Genomic DNA, 14,925 nt, shown 5'->3' with positions numbered 1-14,925 from the left:
TCCCTTCTAATACTAATGGAATAATATCCACACCATGCCCTACCACTCATCTAATCCACACCATCCCTTCTAATACTAATGTAATAATATACATACCATGCCCTATCACTGATCTAATCCACACCATCGCTTCCAATACTAATGTAATAATATCCACACCATGCCCTATCACTGATCTAATCCACACCATCACTTCCAATACTAATGTAGTAATATCCACATCATGCCCTATCACTGATCTAGTCCACACCATCGCTTCCAATACTAATGTAATATTATCCACACCATGCCCTGTCACTGATCTAATCCACACCATCACTTCCAATAGTAATGTAATAATATCCACACCATGCCCTACCACTCATCTAATCCACACCATCCCTTCTAATACTAATGTAATAATATCCACACCATGCCCTATCACTGATCTAATGCACACCATCGCTTCTAATACTAATGTAATAATATCCACACCATGCCCTATCACTGATCTAGTCCACACCATCGCTTCCAATACTAATGTAGTAATATCCACATCATGCCCTATCACTGATCTAGTCCACACCATCGCTTCCAATACTAATGTAGTAATATCCACACCATGCCCTGTCACTGATCTAATCCACACCATCACTTCCAATACTAATGTAATAATATCCACACCATGCCCTACCACTCATCTAATCCACACCATCCCTTCTAATACTAATGTAATAATATACATACCATGCCCTATCACTGATCTAATCCACACCATCGCTTCCAATACTAATGTAATAATTTCCATACCATGCCCTATCACTGATCTAATCCACACCATCACTTCCAATACTAATGTAATAATATCCACATCATGCCCTATCACTGATCTAGTCCACACCATCGCTTCCAATACTAATGTAATATTATCCACACCATGCCCTGTCACTGATCTAATCCACAACATCACTTCCAATAGTAATGTAATAATATCCACACCATGCCCTACCACTCATCTAATCCACACCATCCCTTCTAATACTAATGTAATAATATCCACACCATGCCCTATCACTGATCTAATGCACACCATCGCTTCTAATACTAATGTAATAATATCCACACCATGCCCTACCACTCATCTAATCCACACCATCCCTTCTAATACTAATGTAGTAATATCCACATCATGCCCTATCACTGATCTAATCCACACCATCACTTCCAATAGTAATGTAATAATATCCACACCATGCCCTACCACTCATCTAATCCACACCATCCCTTCTAATACTAATGTAATAATATCCACACCATGCCATATCACTGATCTAGTCCACACCATCACTTCCAATACTAATGTAATAATATCCACACCTTGCGCTATCACTGATCTAATCAACACCATCGCTTCCAATACTAATGTAATAATATCCACACGATGCCCTAACACTCATCTAATCCACATCATCGCTTCTAATACTAACGTAACAATATCCACACCATGCCCTAACACTGATGTAATCCACTCCATCGCTTCCAATACTAATGTAATAATATCCACACCACGCCCTATCACTGATGTAATCAACGCCATCGCTTCCAATACTAATGTAATAATATCCACACTATGCCCTAACACTCATCTAATCCACACCATCGCTTCCAATACTAATGTAATAATATCCACATCATTCCCTATCACTGATCTAGTCCACACCATCGCTTCCAATACTAATGTAATCATATCCACACCATGCCCTATCACTGATCTAATCCACACCATCACTTCCAATAGTAATGTAATAATATCCACACCATGCCCTACCACTCATCTACTCCACACCATCCCTTCTAATACTAATGTAATAATATCCACACCATGCCCTATCACTGATCTAATGCACACCATCGCTTCTAATACTAACGTAATAATATCCACATCATGCCCTATCACTGATCTAATGCACACTATCACTTCTAATACTAATGTAATAATATCCACACCATGCCCTAACGCTCATCTAATCCACACCATCGCTTCCAATACTAATGTAATAATATCCACACGATGCCCTAACACTCATCTAATCCACACCATCGCTTCTAATACTAATGTAATAATATCCACACCATGCCCTAAGACTGATCTAATCCACACCATCGCTTCTAATACTGATGTAGTAATATCCACACCATGCCCTAACACTCATCTAATCCACACCATCCCTTCTATTACTAATGTAGTAATATCCACACCATGACCTATCACTGATCTAATGCACACCATCGCTTCTAATACTAATGTAATAATATCCACACCATGCCCTATCACTGATCTAATCCACACCATCACTTCCAATACTAATGAAATAATATCCACACCTTGCGCTATCACTGATCTAATCAACACCATCGCTTCCAATACTAATGTAATAATATCCACACCACGCCCTAACACTCATCTAATCCACACCATCGCTTCCAATACTAATGTAATAATATCCACGCCATGCCCTATCACTGATCTAGTCCACACCATCGCTTCCAATACTAATGTAGTAATATCCACATCATGCCCTATCACTGATCTAGTCCACACCATCGCTTCCAATACTAATGTAGTAATATCCACACCATGCCCTATCACTGATCTACTCCCCACCATTGCTTCTAATACTAAAGTAATAATATCCACACCATGCCCTATCACTGATCTAGTCCAAACCATCGTTTCTAATACTAATGTAATAATATCCACAGCATGCCATAACACTCATCTAATCCACACCATCGCTTCTAATACTAACGTAATAATATCCACACCATGCCCTAACACTGATGTAATCCACACCATCGCTTCTAATACTAATGTAATAATATCCACACCATGCCCTATCACTGATCTAGTCCACACCATCGCTTCCAATACTAATGTAATAATATCCACCTCATTCCCTATCACTGATCTAGTCCACACCATCGCTTCTAATACTAATGTAATAATATCCACACCATGCCCTATCACTGATCTAGTCCACACCATCGCTTCTAATACTAATGGAATAATATCCACACCATGCCCTATCACTGATCTAATCCACACCATCGCTTCCAATACTAATGTAATAATATCCACACCATGCCCTATCACTGATCTAATCCACACCATCGCTTCCAATACTAATGTAGTAATATCCACACCATGCCCTATCACTGATCTAATCCACACCATCACTTCCAATACTAATGTAATAATATCCACACCATGCCCTACCACTCATCTAATCCACACCATCCCTTCTAATACTAATGTAATAATATACATACCATGCCCTATCACTGATCTAATCCACACCATCGCTTCCAATACTAATATAATAATATCCACACCATGCCCTATCACTGATCTAATCCACACCATCACTTCCAATACTAATGTAGTAATATCCACATCATGCCCTATCACTGATCTAGTCCACACCATCGCTTCCAATACTAAGATAATATTATCCACACCATGCCCTGTCACTGATCTAATCCACACCATCACTTCCAATAGTAATGTAATAATATCCACACCATGCCCCGCCACTCATCTAATCCACACCATCCCTTCTAATACTAATGTAATAATATCCACACCATGCCCTGTCACTGATCTAATGCACACCATCGCTTCTAATACTAATGTAATAATATCCACACCATGCCCTATCACTGATCTAGTCCACACCATCCCTTCTAATACTAATGTAATAATATACATACCATGCCCTATCACTGATCTAATCCACACCCTCGCTTCCAATACTAATGTAATAATATCCACACCATGCCCTATCACTGATCTAATCCACACCATCACTTCCAATACTAATGTAGTAATATCCACATCATGCCCTATCACTGATCTAGTCCACACCATCGCTTCCAATACTAATATAATATTATCCACACCATGCCCTGTCACTGATCTAATCCACACCATCACTTCCAATAGTAATGTAATAATATCCACACCATGCCCTGCCACTCATCTAATCCACACCATCCCTTCTAATACTAATGTAATAATATCCACACCATGCCCTGTCACTGATCTAATGCACACCATCGCTTCTAATACTAATGTAATAATATCCACACCATGCCCTATCACTGATCTAGTCCACACCATCGCTTCCAATACTAATGTAGTAATATCCACATCATGCCCTATCACTGATCTAGTCCACACCATCGCTTCCAATACTAATGTAGTAATATCCACACCATGCCCTGTCACTGATCTAATCCACACCATCACTTCCAATACTAATGTAATAATATCCACACCATGCCCTACCACTCATCTAATCCACACCATCCCTTCTAATACTAATGTAATAATATACATACCATGCCCTATCACTGATCTAATCCACACCATCGCTTCCAATACTAATGTAATAATATACACACCATGCCCTATCACTGATCTAATCCACACCATCACTTCCAATACTAATGTAATAATATCCACATCATGCCCTATCACTGATCTAGTCCACACCATCGCTTCCAATACTAATGTAATATTATCCACACCATGCCCTGTCACTGATCTAATCCACACCATCACTTCCAATAGTAATGTAATAATATCCACACCATGCCCTACCACTCATCTAATCCACACCATCCCTTCTAATACTAATGTAATAATATCCACACCATGCCCTATCACTGATCTAATGCACACCATCGCTTCTAATACTAATGTAATAATATCCACACCATGCCCTACCACTCATCTAATCCACACCATCCCTTCTAATACTAATGTAGTAATATCCACATCATGCCCTATCACTGATCTAATCCACACCATCACTTCCAATAGTAATGTAATAATATCCACACCATGCCCTACCACTCATCTAATCCACACCATCCCTTCTAATACTAATGTAATAATATCCACACCATGCCATATCACTGATCTAGTCCACACCATCGCTTCCAATACTAATGTAATAATATCCACACCATGCCCTATCACTGATGTAATCAACACCATCGCTTCCAATACTAATGTAATAATATCCACACTATGCCCTAACACTCATCTAATCCACACCATCGCTTCCAATACTAATGTAATAATATCCACATCATTCCCTATCACTGATCTAGTCCACACCATCGCTTCCAATACTAATGTAATCATATCCACACCATGCCCTATCACTGATCTAATCCACACCATCACTTCCAATAGTAATGTAATAATATCCACACCATGCCCTACCACTCATCTACTCCACACCATCCCTTCTAATACTAATGTAATAATATCCACACCATGCCCTATCACTGATCTAATGCACACCATCGCTTCTAATACTAACGTAATAATATCCACATCATGCCCTATCACTGATCTAATGCACACTATCACTTCTAATACTAATGTAATAATATCCACACCATGCCCTAACGCTCATCTAATCCACACCATCGCTTCCAATACTAATGTAATAATATCCACACGATGCCCTAACACTCATCTAATCCACACCATCGCTTCTAATACTAATGTAATAATATCCACACCATGCCCTAACACTGATCTAATCCACACCATCGCTTCTAATACTGATGTAGTAATATCCACACCATGCCCTAACACTCATCTAATCCACACCATCCCTTCTATTACTAATGTAGTAATATCCACACCATGACCTATCACTGATCTAATGCACACCATCGCTTCTAATACTAATGTAATAATATCCACACCATGCCCTATCACTGATCTAATCCACACCATCACTTCCAATACTAATGAAATAATATCCACACCTTGCGCTATCACTGATCTAATCAACACCATCGCTTCCAATACTAATGTAATAATATCCACACCACGCCCTAACACTCATCTAATCCACACCATCGCTTCCAATACTAATGTAATAATATCCACGCCATGCCCTATCACTGATCTAGTCCACACCATCGCTTCCAATACTAATGTAGTAATATCCACATCATGCCCTATCACTGATCTAGTCCACACCATCGCTTCCAATACTAATGTAGTAATATCCACACCATGCCCTATCACTGATCTAGTCCCCACCATTGCTTCTAATACTAAAGTAATAATATCCACACCATGCCCTATCACTGATCTAGTCCAAACCATCGTTTCTAATACTAATGTAATAATATCCACAGCATGCCATAACACTCATCTAATCCACACCATCGCTTCTAATACTAACGTAATAATATCCACACCATGCCCTAACACTGATCTAATCCACACCATCGCTTCCAATACTAATGTAATAATATCCACACCATGCCCTAACACTCATCTAATGCACACCATCGCTTCCAATACTAATGTAATAATATCCACATCATGCCCTATCACTGATCTAGTCCACACCATCGCTTCCAAAACTAATGTAATGATATCCACACCATGCCCTATCACTGATCTTGTCCACACCATCGCTTCTAATACTAATGTAATAATATCCACACCATGCCCTATCACTGATCTAGTCCACACCATCGCTTCCAATAGTAATGTAATAATATCCACACCATGCCCTATCACTGATCTAGTCCACACCATCGCTTCCAATACTAATGTAATAATATCCACACCATGCCCTATCACTGATCTAGTCCACACCATCCCTTCTAATACTAATGTAATAATATCCACACCATGCCCTATCACTGATCTAATGCACACCATCGCTTCTAATACTAATGTAATAATATCCACACCATGCCCTATCACTGATCTAGTCCACACCATCGCTTCCAATACTAATGTAGTAATATCCACATCATGCCCTATCACTGATCTAGTCCACACCATCGCTTCCAATACTAATGTAGTAATATCCACACCATGCCCTGTCACTGATCTAATCCACACCATCACTTCCAATACTAATGTAATAATATCCACACCATGCCCTACCACTCATCTAATCCACACCATCCCTTCTAATACTAATGTAATAATATCCACACCATGCCCTATCACTGATCTAATGCACACCATCGCTTCTAATACTAATGTAATAATATCCACACCATGCCCTACCACTCATCTAATCCACACCATCCCTTCTAATACTAATGTAGTAATATCCACATCATGCCCTATCACTGATCTAATCCACACCATCACTTCCAATAGTAATGTAATAATATCCACACCATGCCCTACCACTCATCTAATCCACACCATCCCTTCTAATACTAATGTAATAATATCCACACCATGCCCTAATACTCATCTAATCCACACCATCGCTTCCAATACTAATGTAATAATATCCACACCATGCCCTAATACTCATCTAATCCACACCATCGCTTCTAATACTAATGTAATAATTTCCACACCATGCCCTATCACTGATCTAATGCACACCATCGCTTCTAATACTAATGTAATAATATCCACACCATGCCCTATCACTGATCTAATGCACACCATCGCTTCTAATACTAATGTAATAATATCCACACCATGCCCTACCACTCATCTAATCCACACCATCCCTTCTAATACTAATGTAATAATATCCACACCATGCCCTATCACTGATCTAGTCCACACCATCGCTTCTAATACTAATGTAATAATATCCACACCATGCCCTATCACTGATCTAATGCACACCATCGCTTCTAATACTAATGTAATAATATCCACACCATGCCCTATCGCTGATCTAATCCACACCATCCCTTCCAGTACTAATGTAGTAATATCCACATCATGCCCTATCACTGATCTAGTCCACACCATCCCTTCTAATACTAATGTAATAATATCCACACCATGCCCTATCACTGATCTAGTCCACACCATCGCTTCCAATACTAATGTAATAATATCCACATCATTCCCTATCACTGATCTAGTCCACACCATCGCTTCTAATACTAATGTAATAATATCCACACCATGCCCTATCACTGATCTAGTCCACACCATCGCTTCTAATACTAATGGAATAATATCCACACCATGCCCTATCACTGATCTAATCCACACCATCGCTTCCAATACTAATGTAATAATATCCACACCATGCCCTATCACTGATCTAATCCACACCATCGCTTCCAATACTAATGTAGTAATATCCACATCATGCCCTGTCACTGATCTAGTCCACACCATCGCTTCCAATACTAATGTAGTAATATCCACACCATGCCCTATCACTGATCTAATCCACACCATCACTTCCAATACTAATGTAATAATATCCACACCATGCCCTACCACTCATCTAATCCACACCATCCCTTCTAATACTAATGTAATAATATACATACCATGCCCTATCACTGATCTAATCCACACCATCGCTTCCAATACTAATGTAATAATATCCACACCATGCCCTATCACTGATCTAATCCACACCATCACTTCCAATACTAATGTAGTAATATCCACATCATGCCCTATCACTGATCTAGTCCACACCATCGCTTCCAATACTAATGTAATATTATCCACACCATGCCCTGTCACTGATCTAATCCACACCATCACTTCCAATAGTAATGTAATAATATCCACACCATGCCCTACCACTCATCTAATCCACACCATCCCTTCTAATACTAATGTAATAATATCCACACCATGCCCTATCACTGATCTAATGCACACCATCCCTTCTAATACTAATGTAATAATATCCACACCATGCCCTATCACTGATCTAGTCCACACCATCGCTTCCAATACTAATGTAGTAATATCCACATCATGCCCTATCACTGATCTAGTCCACACCATCGCTTCCAATACTAATGTAGTAATATCCACACCATGCCCTGTCAGTGATCTAATCCACACCATCACTTCCAATACTAATGTAATAATATCCACACCATGCCCTACCACTCATCTAATCCACACCATCCCTTCTAATACTAATGTAATAATATACATACCATGCCCTATCACTGATCTAATCCACACCATCGCTTCCAATACTAATGTAATAGTATCCACACCATGCCCTATCACTGATCTAATCCACACCATCACTTCCAATACTAATGTAATAATATCCACATCATGCCCTATCACTGATCTAGTCCACACCATCGCTTCCAATACTAATGTAATATTATCCACACCATGCCCTGTCACTGATCTAATCCACACCATCACTTCCAATAGTAATGTAATAATATCCACACCATGCCCTACCACTCATCTAATCCACACCATCCCTTCTAATACTAATGTAATAATATCCACACCATGCCCTATCACTGATCTAATGCACACCATCGCTTCTAATACTAATGTAATAATATCCACACCATGCCCTACCACTCATCTAATCCACACCATCCCTTCTAATACTAATGTAGTAATATCCACATCATGCCCTATCACTGATCTAATCCACACCATCACTTCCAATAGTAATGTAATAATATCCACACCATGCCCTACCACTCATCTAATCCACACCATCCCTTCTAATACTAATGTAATAATATCCACACCATGCCCTAATACTCATCTAATCCACACCATCGCTTCCAATACTAATGTAATAATATCCACACCATGCCCTAATACTCATCTAATCCACACCATCGCTTCTAATACTAATGTAATAATATCCACACCATGCCCTATCACTGATCTAATGCACACCATCGCTTCTAATACTAATGTAATAATATCCACACCATGCCCTATCACTGATCTAATGCACACCATCGCTTCTAATACTAATGTAATAATATCCACACCATGCCCTACCACTCATCTAATCCACACCATCCCTTCTAATACTAATGTAATAATATCCACACCATGCCCTATCACTGATCTAGTCCACACCATCCCTTCTAATACTAATGTAATAATATCCACACCATGCCCTAATACTCATCTAATCCACCCCATCGCTTTTAATACTAATGTAATAATATCCACACCATGCCCTATCACTGATCTAATGCACACCATCGCTTCTAATACTAATGTAATAATATCCACACCATGCCCTAATACTCCTCTAATCCACACCATCGCTTCTAATACTAATGTAATAATATCCACACCATGCCCTAACACTAATGTAATATCTGCAGCATTCCCCAACACCAATACAATATCCACACCATTCCCTAACACTAATCTAAATGTCCATACCATGCCCTAACACTAATATATTGACACAATGGCCTCTAATACTAATAAATATAATAATATCTAGTAAGTGGACCCTGTTGACATTGAGACTTTTTTAACGGTTTTACAGCTTTGGCTGAACTATAGCCTCTGTAATGGATTTTGATGATGTGTCTGCTTTGCTGGCATGGTATTGACATGGTTGTTTTAAAAAGTAACTTACTTTCCAACAATGTCATATTTCTAAGCAACTTCCAGTAGTAGTACAAAATACAACTTGTTTCTTCCCTTAGATTCCCCAACAGTTATTGCCGTACCAGATTTGCAGTGTCGCACAAAATACTGCGGTATATTGGACTGAAAGCATGGACACTCTCCCAGGTAACTACCACATAACCCCTAGATCAGGAAATCAGCATTTTTCCTACATGATAATTCGGTCCACAAACTCACTTCACTTTTACCTCGTGCCACACTTGGGAGTATAATGTGTTTTTTTTTTTTTTCATTCGGATCCAGTTTTCTTTTCCTGGAACTGTTCCCCAGACTTTCCTGCATATTTATGACCTTGACACATTTAAAGGGCACACAGGTTTTTGTTTGAACAGCTGTTTTCAGGTCTTTGGGCTATATACCTAGGAATGGAATCATTGAGTCATATGGTAAATCTATTTGTAACTTTATGAAGAAACATCAAATTATTTTACACGTAGGCTGCACCATTTTGTCACATATTGTCACATATTGTCACAAGCAGTGTTTAAGAGTTCAAGTTTCTGCACATCTTTGTCAACACTTGTTATTTTTTAGTATAACTATTCTTGTGTGAGTTAAGGGTTATCTCTTTATGGTTTTAATTATGGTAATGATGTTAAGCATCTTTTCATGTGCTTGTTGGTGAAGTGTGTATTAAAGTCTTTTGTCAATTTTTAGATTGGGTTGTCTTTGCTGTGGAGTTGTAAAAGTTCTTTATATATTCTGGATAACAGACACTAATGAAGTATCTAATGTGCCGACATTTTCTTCCATTTTATAGGTTGTTGGAACGTAATAAGAGTTAATGTGTGGTCTCTGCTGCAGTGTCCTGAAACAGAGCGCTAAGCCTCGGGAATGTACGAAGTAATGTGTCTTTCGTATGCTAATGAAATGATTGATGGCTGGGGGCACCTGGATAGCCTCAGTGGGGCTGGCTGCCAAGGGAAGCAACCTTGTCATTAGAGGATTTGAAATTTCTTCCCCCGTCCCGTCTCTGTGAAGGGGAGAGGTGCTGATGGTTGAGTTGATCACCTATGGCCACAGACGTAACCAATTTGCCTGTGTAATAAAGGACAGGGTTGGGAGAGCATCTGTGTTGCTCTCCCAACACAGGAGATACTGGGAGAATCATGTCTGGTGAGGGCATGGGAGGCCTGCATTCCTTCCACATACCTCACCTTGTGCATCTCTTCGTCTGGCTTTTCATTTGTAGCGTTTAAAAGATCCTTGGTAATAAGTCAGGAATAGTAAGTACACTGCGTTCATGGGTTGTGCAATGTGATGTAGCAAATTGCTGAACCCAATAAGGGTGTTGTGGGAGCCTCCAATCTGTAGCAAAGTCAGACAGAAGGTAACCTGGGAACCTACTGTTTGTGGTTGGCACCTTAAGTGGTTACAGTCTTGTAACGGAGTACCCATATTTTCTTACAGAAGAAATGAATTAGTTTTACCATTTTGCTGTTCCTGCACTTAGCTCTTTAGGAATGCAATTATAAGCTTTACTGTCTCTCCACCAGACACTTCCTATACTGCAAACTTTTCCAACTGTGTGATAACTTAAAAGTTCCAGGGACCAAACCTTGAAACAAACTGGCACTTCCATATCTCTCCCCCACCAGGAGATTGGCAGCAGACAACAGTCAATTTACAACCTGGCTCTGCCCATGGTGGTGCTAGCAAGATCACCTAATGGAGAAAACATCAGAGCATGTCCCATAGACCCTGCACCTCCTCACCTCATCCCCTGCGTGCCATTCTGGCAAGTCCGAAAGCCCTGCTTTCTGCCCAGAAAGTGGAAGCGCTTCCCTTAAGGCAAGAGCCTGTATGTTCCCTTCAGCTAAGCTCTGGCATAAAGTCACTTTCTTTTTACCATCCTTGTGTTTGTCATTTAAATTTGCAAGCAACAAGGGGCATGACGTGTATTCCTAGGACTGAGTCCTTAGCCTGTGGGGTCTGATGCTTTCTCCATTTACTGTCACAATTGGGTTGCACTGTAGGACACCCAGCTGGTACCCAAGATTTGGTCTGTGTGGGGAAAAAACCGATGTATCTGGTAACAGAAGTGTTCTGTGTTGAGTGTTGAGAGTATACTATAAGACAGTTGTTTTTCCTATTATAACATTTTGTCTTTCAACTTTTTTCTTCATGTCTTCTGAGACGTAAAAGTTGTAAATTTTGAGGAAATAAATTGATTTATTTTTCCTTTTGTGGTCTGTGCTTTTGGTGTCAGATGTAAGAAACTATTGCTACATGTAAGGTCATGAATGCTTAACTGTATGTTTTCTTCCAGAGTTTTTAGTTTTCACCTATTTTTGTCTTTGAGCCATTGTAGGTTAATTTTTTATGTGGTATGAGGTAAGGATACAATTTCATTTCCCTTTATGTGGATAGCAAGTTGCCTTACATCACTTGTTGAGGACAGGATTCTTTCCCCAATTTACTGGTAATGGACCTTGTCTAAAATCAGTTGAGCATAGAGGTATTGTTTTCTGTCTGGACTCCCAATTCAATTCAGTTGATCTTTCTGTTTATTCCTGTGCGAGGATCCCACTGTTTTTATTACTGTTCCTTTGTAATAAAATTTGAAATTGGGATGTGATCAGGATCAGCTTATCCACTTCTGTCCCAAGGCCTTTGGGATTTTTGTAGGAATAACATTGAATCCACGGATTGCTTCGTGTACTTTGGGAAACTTAACAATGTGGTCTACAAATCCACAAATAAGATAAGTTTTTACATTTATTGGGAGTTTAATTTCCTTAAGTAATGTCTTATAATTTCCCTCATCTAAGTCTTGTCATTTCATTCCATTTATTCCTAAGTATAATATTGCTATTGGTTTAGAGATTATTCATTCCTAGCATATGCATATAAAATGGAATGTTTGGCCAGGCACCGGGGCTCATACCTGTAACCCAAGCAGGTTGAGAGGCTGAGGAAGGGTTAGGGTTAGGGTTGGGGTTGGGGTTGGGGTTAGGCTTAGGGCTTAGGGCTTAGGGATTAGGGCTAGGGCTAGGGCTAGGGTTAGGGTTACGGTTAGGGTTGGGTTAGGGTAGGGTTAGGGTTAGGGGTTAGGGGTTCGGGTTCAGGTTAGGGTTCGGGTTCGGGTTTGGGTTTAGGGTCCATGTGTTCTTTTGGAGCAAGTCACTATGCAGAGCCCACAGTTATGGAGTGAGGAGTTGGCTCCACCTTCTTGGTGGCTGAGTGTCTACATCAATTATTTGGAATTCTTTTGCAAAGGAGATTTCTATGCAACTCCATTTGCTTATTCACCTAGGTATACAAATACAGACACCTAGATAATTACTTTAAGCTTTAGTTATTATTCAACACTACAGTATTATGTTGCACAATTCATTCCTGTGTTGGCCATCAGTAGCTGTTTTTATTGGCTCTTATTTTTCTTTGATATATTTTAAATTTTTTAGTACTTACTTACTTTCTGATACTTCCAGATTATCCTGGCTCCTATATTTACTGTCCCAGTTCTAGTATCAGACATTTCTTCAAAGAGCCTGATTCCTTTCAGAATGGTAGGAAAACTTACATCTGGCTGCTGAATGAGCACATTGTATCTTGTCCCTCATTGGCAATGCTAGGAAGTATATGTGTGTGTCTAACCTACCTATACACACCTAATTATAAAGTTTTCTATGTAGAACTGTGTGTATCTATATTAAACTAAACATAAGTTTACGTTGATGTCTCCACCTCTGATCTACTATCACATGAATCATTCTAGCCTTCTTGCCTTGCTAATTTGTAATCTCCCACTTCAACAGTGAGAAACCTGGTTCCCACCATCTGTGACTTATGTAAGTCATTGTTTTATTCCAGATACAGACACTGTGGTTTTACAATTGTTCACAATTGCTTTTGTTGGAAAGAACTTTATAAAGTGGAATCCAATGATGAAGTATAGTTCATGTGCCTTCAGCCTACAGATTCTGTTCCTTTTCAAAGTGACTTAGGTCAACACCATTTTCCCTACACCTTCAGTGAGTTTTTACCTACATTTGTGTCTTAGTCCATTTCGTGGTTCTGTAACAGAATACCTGAGGCTGCGTAATTTATAAGTAAAAAAGGTTCATTTGGTTCACAATACTGGTGGCTGGAATGTCTGAGATTGGGCAGTTGCATCTGGCGGGGCCTCAGTCTTTTTCACCTCATGGTGGAAAGTGGAAGGGGAGCAAGGGGTGCCCCAGAGATCACATAGCAGAAGTGAAAGCAAGAGGGAAGCCAAGGAAGCCAGACTCTTTTTAATTACCTACTCCTGCAGGAATTATCTATTCCTGTGAGAACAGAACTCACTCACCCCCATGGAGGACATTAATGTATTCATGAGGGATCCGTCCCCACGACCCAAACACCATCCACTAGGCCCCACCACCCCACACTGACACAGTGGGAGTCAAATTTCAACATGAGTTTTTGCGGGGACAAACCACATCCAAACCATAGTAATTTGTAGCATAAATTCTTTTTCA

The 14,925-nt window shown here is 39.7% G+C and overlaps 1 protein-coding gene across 3 annotated transcripts in view; it reads left to right on the top strand.

Annotated features, from left to right (window-relative positions):
• Positions 1 to 12,640, top strand: part of LOC134807900 (putative protein FAM157B) — a 77,414-nt gene extending 64,774 nt beyond the window's left edge. For 2 of the 3 annotated variants that reach the window (XR_010149491.1, XM_063789781.1), the window contains 2 exons: positions 10,477 to 10,564; positions 11,220 to 12,640. Coding sequence is in view for 1 of the 3 variants with exons in the window: in XM_063789781.1 (XP_063645851.1) it covers positions 10,477 to 10,544 (68 nt within the window). In the remaining 2 variants the exon portion in view is untranslated. The remainder of the gene's footprint in view (positions 1 to 10,476; positions 10,565 to 11,219) is intronic. The other variant, XR_010149487.1, reaches the window with a different exon arrangement.
• The last annotated feature ends 2,285 nt before the right edge of the window (positions 12,641 to 14,925 follow it).

Source organism: Pan troglodytes, chromosome 1 (assembly GCF_028858775.2).
Source record: "Pan troglodytes isolate AG18354 chromosome 1, NHGRI_mPanTro3-v2.0_pri, whole genome shotgun sequence".
Taxonomy (NCBI): Eukaryota; Metazoa; Chordata; class Mammalia; order Primates; family Hominidae; genus Pan; species Pan troglodytes.
The sequence above is the reverse complement of the archived record's forward strand: the minus strand, read 5'-3'. Positions and strand labels throughout refer to the sequence as shown.